Source organism: Taudactylus pleione, unplaced genomic scaffold (assembly GCF_031769625.1).
Source record: "Taudactylus pleione unplaced genomic scaffold, aTauple2 ptg000279l, whole genome shotgun sequence".
NCBI classification, from domain to species: Eukaryota; Metazoa; Chordata; class Amphibia; order Anura; family Myobatrachidae; genus Taudactylus; species Taudactylus pleione.
Window position 1 is genome coordinate 2,576,228 of NW_028284681.1, and position 25,671 is coordinate 2,601,898.

At 43.0% G+C, this 25,671-nt stretch overlaps 1 protein-coding gene across 3 annotated transcripts in view; it reads left to right on the forward strand.

Annotated features, from left to right (window-relative positions):
- The window catches only part of SLC12A5 (solute carrier family 12 member 5), an 82,179-nt gene that overhangs the window by 9,546 nt on the left and 46,962 nt on the right, over positions 1-25,671 (forward strand). For all 3 annotated transcript variants that reach the window (XM_088481931.1, XM_088481932.1, XM_088481933.1), the window contains exons 2-4: positions 8,461-8,540; positions 9,120-9,251; positions 15,143-15,289. In XM_088481931.1, coding sequence (XP_088338057.1) covers positions 8,461-8,540; positions 9,120-9,251; positions 15,143-15,289 — 359 coding nt within the window. The remainder of the gene's footprint in view (positions 1-8,460; positions 8,541-9,119; positions 9,252-15,142; positions 15,290-25,671) is intronic.

A 25,671-nucleotide genomic window follows, 5' to 3' on the forward strand; every position in this document is an offset into this window, starting at 1 on the left:
TGTCATGTCATCAAACATAATCTCTAGTGATTTTATTCAGCAACTAGTTGATTCCATGCCAAACAGAATGAAGGCTGTACTGTATGCAGTGTTCTTCCCAGAATTTTTTTCCAGCAGGGTGGTATCCAGAAGTAGCCAGGTGGGGGCCCTCGCAGGGAAAAGGGGTATCTCCCTTACCATTTCAGCCCGACAGGTCTCAGGCTGCTCCCCCACTGGCGCTCAGTCTAAAGTGCCCATTATGCAGTGCCCCCCTGTATTTGTGCCCTTTATACAGTGCCCCTGTAGTTTTGCTTTGCCTTATGTAGTGCCCCCAGGCTGAAGTAGTGCCCCCAGACTGGTCCCTTTTGTAGTGCCCCCAGGCTTAAATAGTGCCCCCAGACTGGCCCCTTATGCAGTGCCCCCAGGCTGGTCCCTTATGCAGTGCCCCCAGGCTTAAATAGTGCCCCTTAGGCAGTGCCCCTAGACTGGTCCCGGTCCCAGCCCAGAACTTACCTTAACTTGCTCGCCGCTCGCCTCCCACTCCCTCGCTCTGACTGGATCTAACTAGATCCAGCAGGCGCGCGGGGCAGGCTCCTCACGTCGCGGGTGACGTCATGACATCACCCACGCACTGCACCACTGGGAACGCTTGCCTCTGAAGCAATCTGAGGCTTCTTTAGCTCCCGGTCACTTCAGAGGCCAGCGTTCCATAGCAGGGGTCGGTGGGGGAAAGTGCCGGGCCGTAGGCTGTTTCTGCCAGGCGATGTGCCCGCAGAAAACAGCCTGGGGAGAACACTGCTGTATGGGAGGGATACTACCAGGGGTTAAAGTGGGCCGGAACTGTATTCCGTCACTTCTATTTGGAGACGGAACCAGTTCCGCCTCCTCCGACCCACCTAACCTCAGCGCCGCAGGGAGGCTCCATTTGCTGGATGCCCGCTGAACTACTAATGGGGGCATTGTATAAGGGGCACCAGTCCTGGGGGCTCTGCATAAGGGGCACCACCACTGTGGGCACTGCATAAGGGGCACTACCACTACTGGGGGCACCAGTACTCAGGGCACTACCACTACTGGGGGCACCACTGCTGAGGGCACTGTATAAGGGGCACTACAATTACTGTGGGCCCTGCATACAGAGCACTGCCACTGTGGGCACTGCAGAAAGGGCACTACCATTACTGAGGGCACTGCATAAGGGGCACCACTACTGAGGGCACTGCATAAGGGGCACTACAGTGGGCATTATGTGTAAGGGGCACAACTACAGTGGGCATTATATGTAAGGGACACTACTGCTGTGGGCATTGTATAAGGGGCACCACTACTGTGGGCATTGTATAAGGGGCACTACTACTGTGGGCATTGTGTAACAGGGGCACTGATGTGTGTCATACATTAATAAGAGATACTACTATGTGGTGTAATGTGAATTAAGAATGTGCTACTGTGTGGCGTAATTTGTATCGGGAATACTATTATGTGACCACACCCCTTTCTTTTGAGACCATGCCCTTTTTTTCGGCACGCGATGTCCCTTTATTGACATTACACCGAACGGGGCAGGTGAGTTCCACCACTTCTCTGGGACCACTTTAAGCTTTGGATACTACCCTAAAAGGTGCACCTAATAAAGTAACCAGTGAGTGTATATGTATGTATGTAATGCAACCTAAAGACTTAAGTTGTTAATTTATTTATTTTTTCAAATGAGCCTTTGGACATCAACTTCAGTTTAACTGAAAATTGGGGTGTGATGGTATGGTACCTGATGCTTTATACCAAAAAAAACCTTTCTGGACCAGATGGGAAGCTGGGAGGACGAACACCCAAAGAAGGCTGAGTGTTGTCACTTCATTATTGTCAGTCCTCACATCATATCAAGCACTGCTGGAAAGCAGTACAATGCCCTAACCACAGAATGGAGATATTGATGATTTCCCATTCTCTTTGGCACATGTAGAAAAAGCCTCTGGGTCATATTTATCACAATCTGCATTTTTAATGTGGATTTGATAAATATTTTTTGTGTAAATTCTCAAAATGAAAATCAATATTTTCACACAAATGTACTAATATAATTGCATTAGACGAGTACCGATAAGAGCCTGTCCTGTTGAAGAGCTGGAAGCAGTGCAATAGCGCAATGCTATCACACTGCTTCCTGGTTTGGGTCCCCAGTGCAGACTGCGCAAGCCCATAGGGTACTAAAGGATTTTTCCATCTGGCAATTTTGTTATTCTATCATGCTTTGCATTCCAGAGCTTGGTAAATCTGACAGCTTCACTGCTCTCATAGGAATCTATGGGGCCAAGTGGCTGCTGTCAGAAATCTGCTGCGGTCCCTCCACGGTACATTCCGTTGATGCTTAATATTTGATATCCCCAGAAAATTGGTAAAAGTTTAAATATTGTGTTAAATGTTGCTTAAGTTGTTTGAACAAGCATGCATTTTATGTCCCTTATTGTGTAGGTTCCTTTAAGTGTGTATCCTGCTGTTTTAGCATGTGTTGCGTTGTGTTGTTCTCATGCTATTTTTCAATAATTAGAACCGTATGTTATTTCATGCTATTTCCCTATATTAGTATAGCCCTGGCACAAAATCATTGCCCAAATATAGGTTATGTTACCGTATCCTGAAAAATCAATATAAGAAAATAATAATAAAAATGACTACTGAGTCAAATAGATACAAATAGACAAAAATATGTTTAATAAAATATAGATATTGATGAAACACAATATTAAAAAAAAAAAAAATATGGAGCATAAAAACAATACTAACATAAAATACAAACAAATATGGATACACTTGTCCCGATTCAGTAAGGATCGCTATTGCGTATATGCCGCTGCAATTTCGTACAGATCGCAGCGCAAAAATATGCGAATATATACACGTAATTACCCTTGGCGCTGTGCAAAGGAGAGCACAAAAGACCAAATTTAAGTAGCTGACCAGCAGCTGCCACTAGATGGTCGTCACCACCTATAACAAAAAGGAATACTAGAAAATAAATATGCAGCAGATCACAATTTAATAAAACACATATAAAATTTTAGAACAATTACTAACAATTGGGTATAATCTAATACAAATTACACACATATATATGTCTATTACACCTAAGGCAACATCCACAAGTAATTAGCACATTGAGTACATGAAAATATGAAGGAATCCTCTATTCCAGTGGTTCCCAAACTTTTTGAATGACAGCACTCTAGTGTTCCAGCAGTGTTTTCATGGCACCCCTAAGCAAAAGTTTGCTATTAAGAACTTCAGAAATAAAATGTATACTTTGGTTCAGTTGTGTGGTGGTGGACAGGTTTGCGCTTCTGTTTGTGCACATATTTACATTACATTGATCATCAATCATTTGATTTGGTGCTGGACCACCAACCTGAGGCACCCCTGCAAGTGTCCTAAGGCACCCAAGGGTGCCACAGCGCACAGTTTGGGAACCACTGCTCTATTCACACAGAGGACTTGCAAAATTAAGTTTGCAACAAAGTATATTAATTGTAAATACTGTGCTTCCTGCAATTAGCTGCCGCTTGGATAGTGTATTTAGATAGCTTTTATGGACACAACTGACTTTGTAGTTAAACTGGCACTGGGAAATCTTAATTCCTTAATTAAGGGGATGTTAGTGCAATCTCCGATAGTGAAGCCACTTGTATGCTGTTAATAGTGGTTAAATAATTAAAAGGTTCACAAAGATTCCACATAGCCAGTGTGTAGATTATTTTGAGACTCACCTGCCAGTCTGTCCTGTGGATGGCTTCTGTTAATAGTCGCTATTATAGGATTAGAGCCAGCTCCGGGATCACTCAGCTGATGGTACTGGCCAATGTTCCGGCAGCGTCTGCACGAGGATCACACCGGCCAGTTGTGACCATGGCAAGTAGGCTGTTTTAGAAGAGAAGCTGCGTCTGGGTAGTAGGATTAGACTGCAGTCTGAAGACAAGTGGAGCCGGCAGGGAGTGTTCGTTTCACAGAGAGCCGCAAGACACTCCAGCGTGTCACGGCTACAGATTACAAGAGCACTCTACTCTACTCTACATGACGGGAGAATGTACCAATGGATACCGCAGGACTACTAACGCGTTTCTTCGCACCTGGCAATTTTGTCAGAGATGTGTCCCTTGGATACACCTCTGACGAAGGAACCACAGTATTTACAATTAATATACTTTGTTGCAAACTTCATTTTGCAAGTTCTCTCTGTGTGAATAGAGGATTCCTTCATATTTGTATGTACTTGAAGTGCTAATTACTTGTGGATGTTGCCTTAGGTATAATAGACATATATATGTGTGTAATTTGTATTAGATTATACACATTTGTTAGTAATTGTTCTAAAATGTTATATGTGTTTTATTAAATTGTGATCTTATTTTTCATATATTTATGGTTCTTTTTATATTTCTGTTCCATTGCTGGACATAGTATTGTATACACTGGAGACTAAGCGCTGCTGCATATTTATTTTCGAAATTCTGCTAATGCCTGCCATAGCTCAGCCAGCATAAAGACTCCCATTGCTGCATTCTCATATCCGTCCAACCTCGCACTACTGCGTATACATCGGTACCATTGACGCACATCGGCCCGTCATGCAACATTTACACTAGTTTTGACAAGACGCAGAAACTGCAAGTCTCGTCGCACGCAGTAAGTACACAAGCTGCGTATGCAATTGCAGTGGCTAATTTATGCATGCCCATGAAATGGCGTACAAACAGACACGCCTGCATTTTTCCAACCACTCCCCCGTCACCACTCACCAAACACTCACAGCCTGTCACTCACTCTGCGATGTATTTCTCTGGGCGTCCATAATCGCAGTGCGATCTCAGCGCACGCACAGTGCATACGCAGTGGCTAACAATCTCTCGGACTGCGTACGTAATTGCAATTGCGTACATTGCTGAATCAGGCCCACAGATCAAATGAGCAACGGACCACCATTTATTATCTTAGTGTCCTACTATCATAAAAGTATCAAGCTGTAGGTAGTTGCTCCTAATATAATGTAGCAATAGTATCATAGAAATGTATAGACAGAATAATAAAGTGAATAAGAACCTTAGTGAGGCTAGAGTACGCAGTTCTCCTGAGTGATTGTCCTCCGGTCTCCAAACGATGCCCACAATGATGAATAATTAGCTCCACAGAAGATGCACAGGTGGTGATGAATTGCCTCAGTCCCGTAGGAGTAGTATGATGGACACCGCATCTGTCTGAAACAAAATGCTTACGACAGTGTTGTAAGTGCAGCTATACAGACCTTGTGGCCCACTGTGGTAATAAAGGTTCTCCGAGTTTCGAGAAAATGCTCACAGTACAGGTAGCACTGTAATCCACAATGTTATCGCATAAAATAAAAAAATCATCTAATTTCCATATACAGTATGTAGCGGTGTAGTAGCTGCAGCTGTCCGTATCTGGATACGTATTACAGTTTTAGGGGGAGATTTATCAAATCTTGGAGAGAGAAAAAGTGGGAAGAGTTAAAGGGGCCGATGTATCATTTCTGCAATAATTTAGCAAAAAAATCTGCCTATTTTCACAGATTCTTGCAATGTGAAAAAATATTTCAATAACAAAATGTAACAAAAGGATTCAGAATAAAATCGCAAAAGCCACTATGGAATGTGAAACTACAGTAGTTTAGAGATGCAATGGTTTTCATTTCAGTTTATGGTAAATTTGTAGACAAACACCCTGGAATCTATTTCAATTACCTATTACCATTAAGATAGGATTTAACTTATTCAATTAAAATATATCATATAATGTGGATCCATTTACTTATATGTGTGGTATAATAATAATGAGAGATTAAGTTGAAGTGGTCTGTGATGCAGGTTCCTGCTCACTAGTAACACCAAGAAAGAGGAGTAGCTGCAAAAAATGGCAGGTCTTCTCCTACATGGGTGGGCTCTCCATATCCCCCTCGCCTACCGTCGTCTTATGAAAAAGCTATTTCAACGCCATCTGAGGCATGCGATAAACAAAAGCAAGAAAATCGATAAATATTTGTGATATTTCAATCATAAATAGGAAACTATCGCATTTCTACTATTTTTCAATTGCAAGACAGAGGATTTGCGATCTTTTACTGTGGAAAAAAAAATCTTATTTCTTGCTTAATACATCTGACTGATACTACATTATCGCACATATCCGGCGATAATTAAATAGCATTTTGTTTTTGCGGAATCAAATTACCAATCAACTTTGAAGTGTAATTGTTCGAACACTGGGCCTGATTCAGAGCGCTCGCTCTGAATCAGGGTGTGTTTTTTTTCTTCTCCAGCCCGCTCGCAAAGCTGTGGGTGGCTTGTGCGTGCGGCCTGGAGTCCGTTGCGATTATCGCAACCATCGGGCTTGCGACGAGACCCTGTGGTAGGGTCTCAGTTCCCACAAGCCCGAGTGGACTTCCTGCTCTAATAGAGCAGGAAGTCCACTACTGACATCACTAGGGACCATCGACCTGATTGCGAGCGCTGTGCGCTCAGGCCCACAGCCTGTAATATGGCAGTTATAAGATGAATGTTGGTACTTTAGCTCTCTTCAAGGTTTGGTACATCTCCCCTATATTAAGGTAGCTATGCAGCACATCCAACCGGCTGAATTAATAGTCCAAGAGACATACCTCAATTAGATGGAACTACTCAATTCCAATATTTAGCAGTTTAATAGCTGCAGAAATCCATATCAGGTTACTTACGTAATACAGTATCAGTAAAGGAACTGTGCGGTACATCCAGCCGGCTGAACTAATAGTTCAAGAGACAAACCTAGAGATGCGGGCATGTTGCGACCGTTTTCGGGGCATGTACCAGCCACTTACTGCATTCCTGTACGCAGGAAATAGAGCGCCGGTGTCTCTATTTACTGCAGACATTTTGAATGACCATAGACTCACTCAAGTCGATGTTTGCATAATCTGAGTCCAATGCCGCGTATGTGTACGCCGTTGTGGACAGCTGCGATGGATCATGTTGGCGTCTCTTTATAAGTCCTGCCCGCTGTTGCATTACCATATTTTTGCACATCCACAGCTGCGGCAGCATTAGTGTACAACCGTAAATCAAGCCCATAGTTCTCCTAGTCTCCTTATAGCAGTCTCCTAGGGACAATCTCCGATAGTGTGCTTAAGACTTCATTGCATTTGAGGGTGAATGGGAAGACTGAGGCTACAGACCAAGGAGACATTCCAGTGGTTATTCATTGCTCATGGTAGTCACAGCAACCGGCCACCAACCTGGTGCTTTACAATAATATGCATACTTAAAGAGGGATCTAGTTTGAAGACCACTTCCTGGACCTCTCTTATCACCATCTTCTAGTTTCCATGACCAGTGCCTGAAAAATGGAATTTTAAAAGTGGTGTTTGAGTAATAATAGATGTTCTATGAAACATTTGCCATAGTTAATTGATGTTTTAGCCACAAGATTAGTTTGTGCAAATGCCCCAATATATTTTGTGTTTTCAATAACAATGCAATATGTTGAATTCAACACTGTAACCTCCATTATCACTAGCACAGCTGTTAAAATTAAGTGTCCACATTATTAAGTAATGGGCAATGAAGGCCTGGATGACTGTAATAGTAGCCCTTGACTAAATATGTGATGGGACGGAGTGCTGCATGATGGTAGTTATCAGGGGAATAATAAAGATGATGATGACAACATGTAGGGAACTGAGGGCAAATCCTGGCTGCTCAGTCTTTTGATTCTTGCTTTAGAAATTCATAATTGATTCTCTGTTCATCAAGAAATGAGTCCAGCGTTGTTACTGTGTGTGTTAAGTTTCTGTTGGGAGACTTTGTCTAGCATTCACTACACTTCAGTAACATTCATGTTGTTATTATTACTCTAGAGCTTCCGCCAGTCCAACTTCAGAGCATGACCTCTTGTACTAGTACTCCCTTGCAGGTATTTAGGCTTTTCTTGGTAGCGTTTGTTATTTACTCCAAGTTCTATTGTATTAATTTACTTCAAGATTTGTGGGTTGAAGGACTGAGCTCTTGTCAGTGTACAGTGAAATAATAAATTGATGTTGTTAAAAGGAGGATTCATTTACTATAAAAAAAGAGGGTTATAATGTCTGCAGAGAGATCAAACTTTTTTGAAATGGGGATCATGAAAATCAGAGATCACTTAGGATTATCCTTAATTTATATGTCGCCACAAGTGTTCCGCAGCGCCTTACATAGTACATAAGCAAATAAGTGAACACGAAACCAGTGACTTACAGAACAATACAATACAGGACAAGATTTATATACATTGCTGCATTGGCGATCATAACACTCAAATAAGCAACAGGGCGTAAGTGTTAATTGCCCAAGTGGGGAGTAAGGAGTAGATGAAAGTATAAATAAGGAGAAGCACAGGAGGGTAGAGGGCCCTGCTCGTTAAAGCTTGCATTCTAATCACTTGTAAATATTGTTTTCTCTTCAGGAGATGGAAATCCCAAGGAAAGCTCCCCATTTATTAACAGTTCAGAAATGGACACAGGAAAAAATATGGCCCTGTTTGAGGTAAGTCATAGACTGTGTATAGAGATGGGAGTTAGTGAAGAGGGGTACCAGAAAGAAGCGATGACAGGTCTGCAAACAGATAACTGCAGGTAAAACTAGACTACTTTATAATGGGACCTCTGGGAATAAAAATGTACATTTGAAGCAAGGTGGGTGACTATGACAAAGGTTCGCACTGTCCTTTAAAACCAGCCTTGGCTTAATGTAGCATGACTGTAGTCAATTTATTTCCACGGTGTGTCTAAATCCTTATTATGATATAGTTGTTACTAAGTATTATACTTCTGCCCTTCTTCTCCATGTTCATTTATTTTTAAAAGCAGGGCAAAGGAAAACTGGAGTAAAAAGTGAACTTTGGTCAGAACTTTATAAAGCCGATTACAGAGATATTTTTCATGCCAGTTTTTTTTACTTCTTTCTTCATAACTATCCCTTATCACCATCATCATTCTCTGTCCCCCATATATAGTATTTGTTCAGCAATCTCATATTTGTTTCTTTATTAGCTTTTCATTTTACTGTTCCTTATTTCTTTTTCCCCTTCCCTAACCTGCTAATTCTCAATATCCTGTGTTACAGGAGGAAATGGACACGAGTCCTATGGTCTCCTCCATGCTTAGTGGCTTGGCCAACTACACAAACCTGCCACAGGGTGTACGAGAGCATGAAGAAGCTGAAAACAATGAAGGGGCAAAGAAGAAGCCAACCCAGGTGAGACCCCTACCTAAAAACATCTATACCTTCAAAGGACACCTACCGTATCCATTGCTGATAACTGGAAATAAGCCAACTTTGCTAAGATTCAGAATATTCCTTATCTACTTTTTCATATGACTTTTCTACAAGGTCTAACAGATGATAATTATCTATGACTGCAAATATATTGATTGACTGTCTAAATGTCGGTAATAATGTGATACCCAAATGCATAAAGAAATGTATTGAGGAGTCCATACGACCTGTAAGTTGTCCTGCTCTAATTCCGTGACAAAGGCTGGAGTGTATCCAGTGTCAGAGCAGCAGTAAGGGTTCAATTGTTAAACTCGGAGAGTTGCAAATTCATTCTCACATAAACTACAAATTTCCGTTTGGAAGACAAACAGAATTTTAAGACAAATTAGTTGAAGTCAGTGAGAACATTGCCTCTAGAATAAAGATATCTCTTACCCCAGAACATTAATGATCAGTCTTTCAGATTGTGTTTTCTTCTTACAGAAACTACTAAGAAAAGAATATGAGATGAAGGTGGTTAGGGTTTGTTAATATATATATATATATATTTTTTAAGCATTTTGATTTATGAAGCAAAATGGTGATTCTGAGGCTTTAGGAAAAAAATCTTCAATCTAAGTTTTTATCCAGCTTTATTTGAATCACAAATAAAGGAATCCCTAGTCGTGTCTTATAGAAATAGGAAAAAAAATGGGAAAGACGAGCAATGATTTCACACTACATCAAAGTTTCTAACATACAGACATGGTTCTCTTGACGACACTCAGGAGGTATGATGTTGGACTACAGAGGATTACCAGATCGCTTTATAGCCTCTGGCAACAAGAAAACCTTTCTTCCCCTCCGCTAGGTGCAGACAAGAAGCCTCACTCAGGAATATAGCATTGTCAGTAAAGGTCCAGTTTATTCTGGAGCTAACAGCAACATGTCAGATAACCTGATGGGTTTTGATCCACAGTTGTATTTAAGGGCTTAACACAAAATGAGTTAGGTTTTCTTTTGGTTCTACTATGTTGCTATTAACTCAACAGCAATATTTGACTTTTGCCGACCATGTTGGAAGGTTCATGAGTTTCAAACCTTTTTTAATCATGCTTGAGGTTGAAGTCTGCTACAATTAGGCTTCAACATTTCTCTTAAAGTTCTTCTGTTTGTATGAAAACTAAGTGAAATCAGAGCTGTCGAGAGGGATGACTGGCCCTAGTACCTACAACATGCCAGAGCCCTGGTAAAGAGTACACTCCCAGCTAGGCTGTCTTACAGCATTGTAGGCCCTGGAAAAAGCAATGCACTAAGGCCCCAACCCACCCATCCTTGGGAATAAAAATGTAAACCGTTTATAAAATTAAACCTTTAGATTTATTGGTACCTTCAACAAAATCAATGTTTAAACATAAAACAAACATGATGTAAAGCGAGGATTAATCAGCAGAAAGTTTTGTACATTATAAGCCTTGAAAAACACAAACATTTCAACATATAAATATTAGCTGTAGCCCACACATATATACATACATACATATGGTATGGGTGTCTCTGTAGAAATCTCGGCGGCTTCGGCATTTGCATATTTTCGCAGAACCGCTGCATACGGAATTGCAGTTGCGACGGGATTTACGTGCACCTCTGAATCAGGCCTACAATGTATGTAACATGCCCAGGTGATTGAGTGAACATGACTCAACAACAATACAGGTAATAATAATAATAAAAATCATCATTATAGTGTTCACACTAATAGCTTTGCATGTTATGGCCTGGGCCGCTATTTTTGCATACTGCTATTGCTAGTCTTAGAATAGCGCTACAGTATAGGAGCAACAAATATAATGGGCCTGATTCAAATGCAACTCCAAACACCAGCAGCAATTCTAATGCAACTATTCACACGTTCTAAGTCATACGCGCCTACCAGATTGTAACACTCCACTCTTCCATCTATGAGTGTAGCCGTCAACAATGTCATCGGAACTTACACCTTCCCTATGCTAAGTGCACGATATCTGTATAAATTTGGCATCCTCTTTGCATACGTACAATATGTAGCAAGTAAGTCTGGGTATACACTGAGCGATGTGTACCCAGCCGATATGTCGGCCCGACGGGCCAACATGTCAGATCATGGGTACACATCAGAATGAGGCAATGAAGGACGGAACGATACCTTGTTCCGTCCTTCATTACCTGCAACGAGGCCGCTTGCGATATTGTCTTTTGATAGTACAGTTTGTGTTCAATTGCCACATATAACCAATAAGTAAATAACAATAACTACTTGCCTATGTAAGATATATACAGTAGGTGATATAGGCAAGTAGATAGTATCAGCTTATTGGTTATACGTGGCAATTGAACACAAACTGTACTGTCAAAAGACATAGTATTGTATTTTGTTCTGCTGTGTATGACCAATTGCGATAGGTGAAGCTATGTAATTTCTGATACACCAGCTGTTATTATGTATACCCTCAATTGATATTTAGTGATGTTGATACACAAACATAAAAAAAACCTGGGATCAAGTAACAATCCTTAATTTTAAATTGTATTATTTGTATAGTGATGAGATTGTACTGTATATAATAATTTCACCATTGCTGATGTAAGGCTAAATCATCACTTATGGAAAGAGTATCACTGTTATTATCCCACTCCTTATCTATCTCTCCTAGATAAGACTAAGGGGTATATTATCAAGCAGTGAAAAATGTGGACAAGTGGACCAGTGGAGAAGTTGCCCTTAGCAACCAATCAGCTCCTACCTATTATTTTATAGACTGTACTTGATAAATGCTATTTCAAAGCTGATTGGTTGCTGTGGGCAACTTCTCCACTAGTTCACTTCTCCACACTTTTTACTGCTTGATAAATAGACCCCTAAAGCCGGGTACACACTAGGCGATATGTTGTCCGATCCAGCGGATCGTATCGACATATCGGGCACATCGCCTAGTGGGTACCCGATACGTCACTGAAGATGCGCGCTCCTGCGCATTGTCAGCACCATCCTCCATCGTCCTGCATACAGGTCCGATGGGCGATATAGTTAACGGGGGCCATGCTGCATTCGGCAGCATGGCCCCCACCGTTGGTTCGTTGCTGCCGACATCGGCAAGAGTGTATGCACTTGACGATGCCGGCACCACTGCCAGGTCCTGTCACTGACGAGGTCGGCACACTAGACATCGTCTAGTGTGTACCAGCCTTTACACCTACAACTGTGATAAAGCGGTTCCCTGCTCACCACACAAGGGGCCTGATTCAGAGCTGAACACTCTGACCAGAGCGCTTGCTCTGAATCAGGGCCCCCTCCATGAAAATGGAGCGGCCTCCTGGCCGCTCGTATAGCTGTGGGTTACCACCCACAGCATATGTGAGCGGCCAAAAAGATGGTCGCGATGGTCTTGACCATCGCGACCATCGGACTTGCGACGGAGACCCTGCGGTAGGGTCTCCCTGCCACAAGCCCTGGAGTGATTTTGGCTCTATCAGAGCTAAAATCAATCCCACTGACATCACTAGTGATGTCAGTGGGGCCGGCTTCAGACGGTAGGCGTTCCCATGGGAACGCCTCTATCTGGCAGGCACGCCCACCAAAGGGGGCATGCTGTCAATCAACATCGACAGCACGCCCCCTTTGGTCCTTTTTGCTTTGTTTATTTAAGAGATACTAGTATTAACAGTTTAATTGATAATAAAGGTTACTTTTTATCAGTATCTATATTTAAATTAATCAAGAGTGCCCCAACAAAGAGTCTTTCTCTTTCTCTCCCAAATGTCTACCATTACTAACTCTGTGCCTGATTCATTATGGATCGCTATTGCGTTCACAGCTGTGATCACGCTCACAGGTCCATTGCGAAAATATGCTAATGACTGTAATCACTAAGCCTTCGCAGGCCAACATAAAGACGCCCACTTCCCCTTACTCAAAAACTGTAATACTTTGCAAATCTGTGAAACCATCGCTACCATTATGTAACATCGGAGCCTCACGCACAATTGCACAAGGTCAGACCTTACTCAGAATTTCTAACCTCGTCGAACATGCCATTGCAGTGTGTAGTCTCTGCGATCGCAGTATGATCGCAGTGGAGCCTTCGCACTCTGCGAAGCATACGCATGCGCAGTACGCAACAATCGACCGTCTGTGTGCGTAATCGCAATAGTGATCCCTAATGAATCAGGCCTTCTGGGCGCACCACCAACACAGTTAAAACTAATTCATCTCAGTGTAGGACTTTATTAAGAAGAATTGTTGGTGTATATATGTGATATTATATCTTCCTATTTTCAATAATTTTTAAGGTCCTGTGCAGAATAATTTTTTCCTTTTAGGTATAACAAAGAGATTGCAGCAACAACTAAGTGCAAGCAATTCAGATGCATTCAGTAGCAGCTGTCAATTATTTTTATTATGTAAAAGTTCTATATGCATCTGTCCTGCTGTCCATATGGGACACATTTTGTGTGGACACAGCCGTACTGTACTTTGGTTGCACTTACATGCCCCCACCAAAAGTCTAATGCTGCTTAGCACAAGGGGTTGTAAGCACAAAATGTGTCTCAGTTGGCATGGCTAGGGATGCATAAGATTTTTTTTGTGCATGTGTAATTGTGTAGTAAAAAAGAGCATTATGTATGGGAAAAAAGACACAAATTGCGCATTCGTCTAATTCTACATGAGTAATTATCTCTATTGGCTTCTGTAGTTATTTCACATTAGACCAATTTAAAAACATACATGTACCACAAAACTCCTCAGCATTGGAGGGTCAGAATGACAAATTATATATAATAAAAAAGACATAACAATTACATACCAGCGTGATGAAGGAGGTGCAGACATGAGACATAATGCAGAGTAGAGGTTTCTGCTTTAGAGCGCTTACTCTCTAGATGGAGACACGCTTGGAAATTAGTGGAAGCCAAAAGAAAAATGTTACAAAAATTGTGACATTTGTATGATTTTGTTTTGTGTAATGTGTTAAAGCATAACTTTGTTGCCAAAGGTACTATGCAGCAAGAATCACGGCAGTGCTGAGATTATTTACAATCTGTTTTGTGGCATGTACTAGGATTTTTAATACAGTAATTACAACTATATATTTAAAATTTCTGCAGGGACAGCAGTTGTTGAGGTCTGTTGCCCCTGTGCAATACAACAAACTTCTGAGGAGGATGGAGGCTGTGGGAGAGGGACCACAATATGGGTGGAATTCAATTGTTTTCAGCCCTCTTCGCATCCAACGGAGCTATTCAATTGTTGCTCCTGTCGGGCGCGATCAGCTGCCAGCGCTCCATTTTAGCTCGCAGCCCCAGAGGGGTGCAAACTGAAATGGGCGAAAAGTGACCTGCTTGGGCACCCAAACTGCACTTTTCGCGATCGCACCCAGCACTTTGGTCGGGGGAAGCCGATTTACGTGGCTAAACCCGACCACTTTGGGCGCGATCAGCGCGAAATGCAGGAACAATTGAATAGCGGCCCGCGATCACTCGTCACTTTAGACGGGAGAATCGGACCCGGAAAACAATTGAATTCCGCCCTATGTGTCCATAGGCATAAAACAGTTATTGCCATCTGAAGATGGCATACATAGGGTCACACAGCAGTCCCTACTGAGAGAAATGAGGACTGCGGTCTCCAGCGCTAATTGGCCCTTTACAGGAAATATCTGGGATATATCATGTATTACGGTGTTGCTGCATAGCCCTGATACTGCCGTTTTCACATGCTTTAGGTAAAAAAGACATGATACAGAAGTCTTAAAAAGATATATTGTGCATTTTCTGTTCACGAGTTTCCATGTAATCATGTAGAGGTTTTCTGTTTCATTACCTCATATAAGCTTTCTTTTTATATATTTTAGGCTCCGAGGATGGGAACTTTCATGGGGGTGTATCTTCCCTGTCTACAGAACATCTTTGGTGTCATCCTTTTTCTGCGTCTTACTTGGGTTGTGGGAGTTGGTGGTATCCTGGAGTCTTTCATTATTGTCGTAATGTGCTGCTCCTGCGTGAGTACGGGATTGGGGGCCAAGGACTGAAGGAGAGACAATAGATTAGCTCATTAGATGAACACTTGCATAAATCTAGGGAAGCAACATTGTATTCTTATGAAAGCATTAATTTAGAGGACCACGACATTTACATTAAGAACACAACAATTTGTGTAACCGTACCACTGATTACACATCAAGAGCGTAAGATCTTTATCCTTACACCAATGACGTTTGTAACACCAACATAGAAACATGTGATCTGCTGCTATAAAATAAGATATGGCAGAACACACACAATGGTGGAGTGTATTATAGTCATTAAACCAGTAGCTCGGTCACTATATATTCTGTATACGCTAGGAGAATGTAAACATTATGGTAGGTTAGTGAGGGTGATATGTTATAGAGAGTTGTGTTAATCACTGATGTTTTATATTTGTTTTTCTTACAACATGAACCTTTAATTCACAATGTGTTGTCTATGCATATTCCTTTACCCGTTCCTACCCCTCCTACCATACCTTAAATGCTTCTTCTCTCTCCCGCCATATCCTCTGACGTTATTCATAGTTTTTCTACTTTCAGCTTTGAACAATTCAATTCAGCAACATCGAACCATTTAAAAAAAAAAAATGTTCCTATAAATTATCTGATAAATACATTGCTCCATGTCATAAATATCATATATAAAGTGTCATAATGTATTTTTATTCTGAGACAGCCCATAATAACATGCAGCAAATGTTATTCTCTGTTGCTTATATCACATCATCTGGCTGAAGAATGTCGTATTGCCTGACAGTGTCTCATACCACATCCATTCTATATCTGTATTCCCTGATCTTGTCTGATATTACTGCCAGTGACTGTGTCTGGTAATATCCAACCCACTCTAAATCAGATTGCATCTACTGCCAGAGCCAATTCCTAATTGAGCAACACTCTAGCTTTGTATTCTATTGCAAATTCTAAATTGAAACGAGCACTATTTCCATAGCAGTTAACCTGTAATACTACTTTCTGATCTAGGCCATGAAAGAGGTAGCTAATTTCTGGTTGCATCACATCATGTGACATAGATTTTTGAGTACGGGTGGGGAGAACCTTGCAGCAGTGGGACATACATAGCTGAAGAGATTGTCTCAGGTTTGCACGTGAGCATCCCATAACTACAGTAGCTAACATACTACTCAGGAAAGACATCTTTGGCTGACTACGTCCTGCTGCTGTCATGTCAATAAATGTTGTAATGCCGCAGGGGGTTTCCTACTGAAGTCATTCAATTAACACTGCCAATGCTGTTTAAGGAAGATCTTTTGCCAAACTGACACATACGAGCAAACAGAGCTTGCAATAGAATGGTAACATGCATACACAGCTCCGTGCATCCCAAAAATTTTTTTATTCACATCCAAAAGAATATTAAAGCTCTTGCAAGGCCATGAAGGTGAAATTTGAATAGACATTATACAGAAGAAAATAACTATATAATTTCCAGCACACCATGTAAAATATAGCATAGTAGTAGTGTACGTAAAATATAACATAGTAGTGTACGTACAATATGACATAGTAGTAGCGTACGTACAATATAACATACTGCCTCCCTTCTTGATGAGGTCAATATAAAATTTGCAATCACCAGTATAACTGCCAGTATTATGCCTCTGTTGGCCAGTTCAGTTTGAGGGTATGATTCAGAAGCGCACGCAAACCACACACAATTCCGATGCTCTTGTAGTTGAGCCATTATTTGCTACTGCGCATGCGTGAAAAATACCCCCCTACAGCCGGCACATGTGTTACACTGAGTGTACGCACAAAGGTGCTGTTGCATACGGCTCAGATGGGATTAGAAATTGACCGGCAAAGCGATGGGTATTCCTGGGAGGTGGCCTGAAGTGAACACAAAAAAGTCCATCTGGTGGGTGTGTTATGGCGAGTCAGTGTAGTGACTGCAATCTCAAACGCATAGCTGCTTTTACAGATGCCATGTTCAGGTGTGAATGGTGTGCCAATGGAGGTATTTCCAGAATCACTGGCGCTGTTACAGTGTGCAGAGACGCAGAAAGTGGGTGTCTCAGTGTTTGCACATTCAGGTGCATGCTAATGCTCAAAGGATAGGCTACAACTAGCATTTGCATTATTCTCGTTCCACATTCCACCTACAGATGCAGGAGGGGGCGCAGCAGCATCTACCTCTGCATCAAGCCCTGACTGCCAGTTGGCTGTAGGTTACTTCTGGTGCTGGCTATTACCCTACATAATCCCTTTGATGTTGCAGAACTGGATCATTTCTCTTTATCCAATGGAATTAAATTTTTTGAGCTTGAGGGCAAAGCTATTGGTATATCAATGGGCTATTTAATTAAATCTAGACAATAAAAAATAATAAGAAATTTGTAAACAAAATCAATCAGCGAAGTACAAATTCAAACACTCTCTACTTTATCTTAGCAATGGGTGTTATACCAAAGCCTTTACCTTTTCATTGCCATTCACTGTAAAAAGATGCCATAAAACAGAATTTCAAAATAAAAAATATATGAACAAAAAAAAATCTAAACAATTCAAATAAATCCAACCCAACAGATTGGTGGCACAAGGCGTGTGAACCATTGAGGAGGGCAGCATTACAGTATACAGGCATTCATACAAACAGAGGGCCTGATTCAGACCCGCTCGCGAGCGCTGAGCGCTCTCAAGCGGGTCGATGGTGCCCTAGTGCGCATACGCACGACGGAGGCTGCTCCGTCGTGCGCATGCGGGAGACCCGGCTAGCGACGGGGAAGCCGTCGCTCCGGGTCTCGCACCAAAGGGGGCGTGCTGGCGATGTTGATTGACAGCACGTCCCCTTTGGTGGGCGTGCCTGCCAGACGGAGGCGTTCCCATGGGAACGCCTCCCGTCTGGGTCCGGCCCCACTGACATCATTAGTGATGTCAGTGGGAGTGATTTTGGCTCTGATAGAGCCAAAATCACTCCAGGGCTTGCGGTCACCGAGACCCTACCGCAGGGTCTTGTCGCAAGCCCGATGGTCTTGACCATCGCGACCATCTTTTTGGCCGCTCGCATATGCTGTGGGTGGTCACCCACAGCTATGCGAGCGGCCAGGAGGCCGCTCCAAGTTTAGGTAGGAGGGCCCTGATTCAGAGCGAGCGCTCTGGTCAGAGCGTCCGGCTCTGAATCAGGCCCAGTGATTCATTGACAGTGACACTTTATAGCAATGAAAAGTCAGGATGTATACAGCTTGCTGGAGGCTGACATATTGATGGTCCCTCTTTGCCAGGAAGCCAGTAAAATACTTTCCAACATGACCTAAATCATCCTGTACAGAATGATCAACTCCAATCTTCCCACAAATTGTGCAATTGCAAAGTAACCTGCAGTGACTTAACTAACTGATGTATAACACATCCCACCTTAATGGGGGCAGTACTTTGTGTACATAATGAAAACATTGGGAGGTCTGCAGCTAGGCCTGTCATTGCCAGAAGCATCGGATGTAGGAACTATGGGCCTGATTCAGAGCCGCTCGTAAGCGGCCGCTCGTTCGTTCTGACCGATGTTCGCACATCTGCGCATGCGTACGGATTGTAATACGCATGCGCGAACCAGTCAGTGCGGCCGAAAATCGTTTGTTCGCTATTTTGAGTGACAGAATGAGGCGTATGTGGGTGGTAACAGGGGAAGGAGCTTGAAAACGGGGAGTGGAGATCCGAACGCAGGCATGCTTAAAGGTCAAAACGGGCGTTTTATGGGTGTGCATAATTAAAACAGCAGCGTCATTGACCACGTTACTGGGTTATTTAATAGCCAGAACTGCTCGCAAAATTGTGGTAGCAAAAATCAACCACAAGAATAGTGAGCAGTTCATACCCTGGTCGATGTACTCGATTAATCTAATAAATAGCGGACATGACATAGGATGCGAGCGGCCAGGGGGCGTAGTTTCCCAAAAAACGTCCGCAAGTTTTGTTTGCTCGTTCAGACCTAGAGGCGTGAACAGACCGCAAAGAGCGAACGGTTCATTTGAATAGCCAACCCTATTTTCTGGACGAGCGAGCGCTAATTGCGTCCGGCTCTGAATCAGGCCCTATATGAGCTCTTGTCATGTCCTTGCATACGCTGTAAGACGACACTTTGATGATTTTTGCTTTGATTTGAAAGGTGCTGCGTTTTACAGATTCTGGCTGTTTTTATTATTTTCGATTGACATGTAACGTTTGCATTGCCATCCAGGGCATCAGCACTGTATTAGGAAATATTGTGCAGCTTTTGCATGAGATTAGAGTTTTGGAGGAATATGGTTGCAGCCCCCAAATTACAGAAAAAACATCTGGGTCAATTAAGCTAATTTTCTCTGATTAGCATTTGCAGCAGAATCCAGCTCTGTGCCTAACATCACATTTCCTGAGCGTCTAACACCACAGGAGTTACCACATGACTTACAACATAACATGATTTTTACTGACTCCGCTGACTGTTATTTAGATTTTAGCTAGTGACTGTATCTAATATGACACCCAGTGACTACTTCTGGTATCACATTCTATGATTATCACTTAGCACGTATTTTCCAAGGTTACATTCCTGTTGGGCAGTTTGTTTGTTATAGGAGCACTATACACTCAGACATGATCTTGGGACACTGGGCCTGATTCAGACCCGCTCGCAAGCGGGTCGATGGCCGGGCAGTGCACACGCGCGAGCCCTGGACCAAGTGAGAAATTCACTCGCTCCGGGGTTCGCTACAAACAGGTTGGCTGTGGATGTTGATCGATAGCTCGCCCCGTTTTGTAGGCGGGTCGGGGGGGGGGTGGCTTGCCAAACGGAGGCATTCCCGAAGGAACGCCTGCCGTTTGGGGGCGGCCCTACTGACATCACGAGTGATGTCAGTAGTGAGTTTCCGGCTCTATTAGAGCTGGAAGCTCACTGGGGCTTGCGGCAGATGAGACCCTACCACAAGGGTCTCGTCGCAAGCCTGATGGTCGCGATGGTCGCTAAAGCTGTGGGTGGTCACAAACCTGCGAGCGCCCACAGACCTGCAAGCGCCCTTCAGACCTGCGAGCGGGTCTGAATCAGGGCCACTATGCTTAATTCAACAGATACATTTTGGTCGCACATTAGCCTGTGCAATAACCACATAGTTCATAAAATACATAGTCAAAAGTATGTGAACACCTCCACTTCTCAGCCACATGTACTTGTTTAACATTGCATTCCATAACCATGAAATCGGTTCCCCTTTGCTACTATAATAGCCTCCATTCTTCTGGGAAGGCGTTCCACTAGATTTTGTAACACGGCTGCTGGGATTTGGATCCATTCAGCCACAAGAGCACTAGTGAGATTGTGCACTGATAATAAATGATAACACATGGCTCACAATCTGCGTTCCAATTCACCTTAATGGTGTTAGATAGGGTTGAGGTCAGGGCTCTGTGCTGGCTGGTCAATTCTTCCATATCAAACTCAGCAAACCATTTTATGATAGACCTTACTTTATGCTGAAACAGGAACAATTCTGTAGAGGTTCATTGTATGCTGTAGCATCAAGATCTCTCTACACTGGAACTTAAGGTCCAAACCTTGAAAAGAGCCCCAGATCATTATTCATCCTCCACCAAACTCTACAGAAGGCTGTATGCATTCAGGCAGAAAGCGTTCTTCTGGCTTCCGCCAAACCCAGATTTGTCTGTCAGACTATTGAAGTGTGATTCGCCACTCCAGAGCATGCATTTCCCCTGAGTCCAGTGGTGCTGTGCTTTACACAAGTTCAGCCGACGTTTGATGGTAATCTGATGCTTGAGTCCAGCTACTCGACCATGGAAATCCATGAAGCTCTTAAACAAATAGTTTTGTGCTGATGTTACTTCTAGAGGTAGTTTGGAACTCTAAAGCAAGTGTTGTAAAGGGGAACAGACAATTTTTATGTGCTGCATGCTTCAGCATTCGGTTGTTATCTTCTGTGAGCTTTTGTTCCCGAACGCTTCCCCCCTAGATGTTTCCACGTTACAATAACGGGACTTAAAGTTGACAGCTCTAGCAGGGTACAAATTTTTAGAACTGATTTGTTGGAAATGTGGTATCCTATGCCAGCGCCACTTTGAAAGTTACTGAGCTCTACAGTACGAACCATTCTACTGCAAACATGCCTACCTTCCAGGAATCACTGGGAGGCTCCTGAAAATTGGGTGGTGCTTCTGGCCACCCAGGTCTGGGGCTACCAGTTCACGGCCCCCACGGCCCCAGTGAAGTGGGTGGCTCAGGTGGCTGTAGACGCAATTCTTGTTGAATTACGTCAATCTCGGCATTGCATGGTGGGGGGCGGTGCTACGATGATGTGATCACATTGTCATGCCCCAGTCCTGCCCACCTTTGCCAAGCCCTGGCTGCCTTCTCCTGGGGGAGACAGCCAAAAGGTTGGCAAGTATGTTCCACTGCTAATGTTGGAATATGGAGATTGCATGTCTGTATGCCTGATTTTATACAACGAATAGCAATGGGTGTGGCTGAAAAAGCCAAACACACTAATTAGAAGCGGTGTCCACATAGTTTTGGTTATGTATAGGCTCAGTCAGAGTTGCACACAAGCCTGTTTTATGGATGAATTTTAGCTGAGCATACATAACTTTGAGCAACTACAGGCTATTCGGACACATGTCAGTCTCCTTTCCATTTGAGTGGGTGTAACTGGACATTTCGCTATTCGCAAAGATCCATCTGGTTATAGGGATAGAACTGGTACAAATGTTCTGTGATAGTGATGACGGCTACTTTCACAAGCGGCTAGATAGGGCAGCAACTTTGAATACAAGTGCTCAGTCTACCTACTTCCTCCCATTAGAAGATGGGAAATTTTGAACCACTGCAGATGGCAGGCAACTTGGTCCAAAAATCCATGTGGTTTCCCACAATAAGGACAATATTTGTGTAATTTGTGTAAAAAGAGACACAATTAGGGCCTGCTTCAGCTGCGGATGTAGTTGCTATCGCAACTGCTAACAAGGACACAGCATTGTATGATCTGCTATCCCATCAGCCGGCTGAGTGACCATAGAGTCATGCATGCCGGCCGCCGCAGATGTACAAAAGAGGCCAGGAGATCTCTGTCAGCTGACAGTGATCCTGGCCTCTCCATGCCCGCCCAACGGTCTCCATTTTTTATGTCGGCCAATTCGAGCATCGGATCGCTGGGTACACACATCAGTAACTGTGCACCCAGCATTAAATTCTGCAGCAAAACTGATCATCCTCTCATGCTGCTCAACATATGACATGATGCAGATCCCATAAAACTGACCGTCTCCCACTTTGCTAAACACAATGAGCCGAATTCAATTCAAGATGAATAGCCTCAGGAGGGAGCTCCCGCAGCTATTCAATACACCGCGCTGTTTGGGCAGGCTAAAGGATTTCCTCTCGCACCCCCCTGGGGATGGGAGGAGAAATCCGACAAAAGTGCTGGGCGCGCAGCTGTTTGCCGGCTTAGCGCTGCGCTAACAGCTGCGCGCTCTGCACTCTAGTCAGAGAATGCCGTTTCACGCGCCTAAACACCCAGGTTAAGTCATGAGAAACGGAATTCTCTGACAGCTAGTCATCTTCGCATTGTATTGAATTCGGCCCAATGTCCTCCAGAATCCAATTTACATTACTCAACTTGACCTAGAAAGCCCTCAACATCTCTACTTAATACTTCTCAAATCTCATTTCAAAATACTCTCATCTTAAATCTACCTCTGACGTGGGCCTCAACATTTCTCTAGTAGCCAACTCCTTCCTACAAAACGTCTCCCATTCTGCTACACTTATGGAATTTCCTGCCATGCCTTATTCTCTCCCACAGCCTTTAGATATTTAAACTCTCTGAAAATCCATCTCTTTATTAGAACTCACTATACTTCCACCTATATTAGCTCAACTATGGCACCCTCATAACTGTAAATCTTCACTCTGAGGCACACTTGCTCCTCTTTTTTTCCAGCTACGCCCTCTTCCAAGAATGTAAGCTCTCTCGTGATCAGGATTCTCCCTGCCCTGTTTTCATGTTTGCACTGATTTTCTACATTGTATGGTAGTGTTTTATCCTTTGCTGCAGAGCACTATAGTACTTTCCAAAGCTACTCTTATAATAATAATACCGCTTGAAAGTATAATCTCACGACCAACTTTCTCAGTATCTGATAGCATACTTCCTGCCTCTGATATCACATAATTATCTGCTATCATACCTCCTGTCTCTAATATCACATTCTCAGTATGTGATAGCATACCTCCTGTCTATAATATCACATTCTCAGCATCTGGTATAATACATCCTGTCTCTGATATTACATTCTCAGTATATGCTATCATACTTCCTGTCTTTGATATCACATTCTCAGTTACTGGTATCATACATCGTGTCTATGATATCACATTCTCAGTATCTGATAGTATACTTCCTGTCTCTGATATCACATTCTCAGTATCTGATAGTATACTTCCTGTCTCTGATATCACATTCTCAGTATTTGATAGTAAACTTCCTTTCTATAATATCACATTCTCAGTATCTGATAGCATACCTCCTGTCTCTGATATCACATTCTCAGTATCTGATAGCATACCTCCTGTCTCTGATATCACATTCTCAGTATCTGATAGCATACCTCCTGTCTCTGATACCACATTCTCAGTATCTGATAGCATACCTCCTGTCTCTGATATCACATTCTCATTATCTGATAGCATACCTCCTGTCTCTGATATCACATTCTCAGTATCTGATAGCATACCTCCTGTCTCTGATACCACATTCTCAGTATCTGATAGCATACCTCCTGTCTCTGATACCACATTCTCAGTATCTGATAGCATAACTCCTGTCTCTGATATCACATTCTCATTATCTGATAGCATACCTCCTGTCTCTGATACCACATTCTCAGTATCTGATAGCATAACTCCTGTCTCTGATATCACATTCTCATTATCTGATAGCATACCTCCTGTCTATAATATCACATTCTCAGTATCTGTATCATACATCCTATCTGTTATCACATTCTCAGTATCCGATAGCATACATCCTATCTCTGATATCATTCTCAGTATCGTATAGCATACCTCCTGTCTCTGATACCACACCTCCTGTCTCTGATACCACATTCTCAGTATCTGATAGCATACCTCCTGTCTCTGATATCACATTCTCAGTATCTGATAGCATACCTCCTGTCTATAATATCACATTCTCAGTATCTGATAGCATACCTCCTGTCTCTGATACCACATTCTCAGTATCTGATAGCATACCTCCTGTCTCTGATACCACAATCTTAGTATCTGATAGCATACCTCCTGTCTATAATATCACATTCTCAGTATCTGATAGCATACCTCCTGTCTCTGATATCACATTCTCAGTATCTGATAGCATACCTCCTGTCTCTGATATCACATTCTCAGTATCTGATAGCATACCTCCTGTCTCTGATATCACATTCTCAGTATCTGATAGCATACCTCCTGTCTCTGATACCACATTCTCAGTATCTGATAGCATACCTCCTGTCTCTGATACCACAATCTCAGTATCTGAAATGACTTCTTGTAACTTAGACCATTTTGCATTTTCTCATATTGTGGTACACAGAGTTGAACACAAGTCAGACATATTTGCTTCTACCTTGCGTGCAAGGAAATAAATGTGTATATTTGGCCATATATATCTCTATGCTGAGTTTGATGCTTGCACCAGCCCTATCCTTGGTGAAAAAGTATTTACGCAGAGGCGTCACCGGTCTAGTGACACCCTGTGCGCACTCCATTAACCTCCTCAGAAAAGGGACCATGGCCTATCGAGAAATCCAGATGGCATCACTCCAGGGGTGTCCCCAGCATCCCCGGAGATGCTGGGCTGCCCCTGAGGGCTAGTGCCTGCACTGTCAGCTCCTTCTCTGTGACAGGAGCAGAGTGCTGTAGGAGAATGTCACACTGCAGCACCCTGCTGGAGGAGCCGGCATTTTGGCGTCACCCACTCTGAGCATGATACCTGGGTGTGATCTGCTCCCCCAGCACACCTGTAGTGATGCCACTGTATTTATGCTTGCGCCCAACTCTGCATAGCCCGCAATTCCATTGACACGTCTTCTCTGAACATAGCCTATGTGAGAACACTCTGCTACAGCCCATTTACACCGACTGAGTCGCAAGTGGTGATGCGTACGACTCTGCATCGGGTGTATTTGCATTTGCTTGGTTTCAAAGCTTGCGCAGTGCAAAATCAGGCAAGATGCACTCAGCAAATGGGCTTGCGTTCAACTCTGCATCAACACCATTGTGCGTAATAAGTGATCATTACTTGTACATTGTCTGATGTGTGCCCACATCCTCAGACCTCCCTGTGTACATT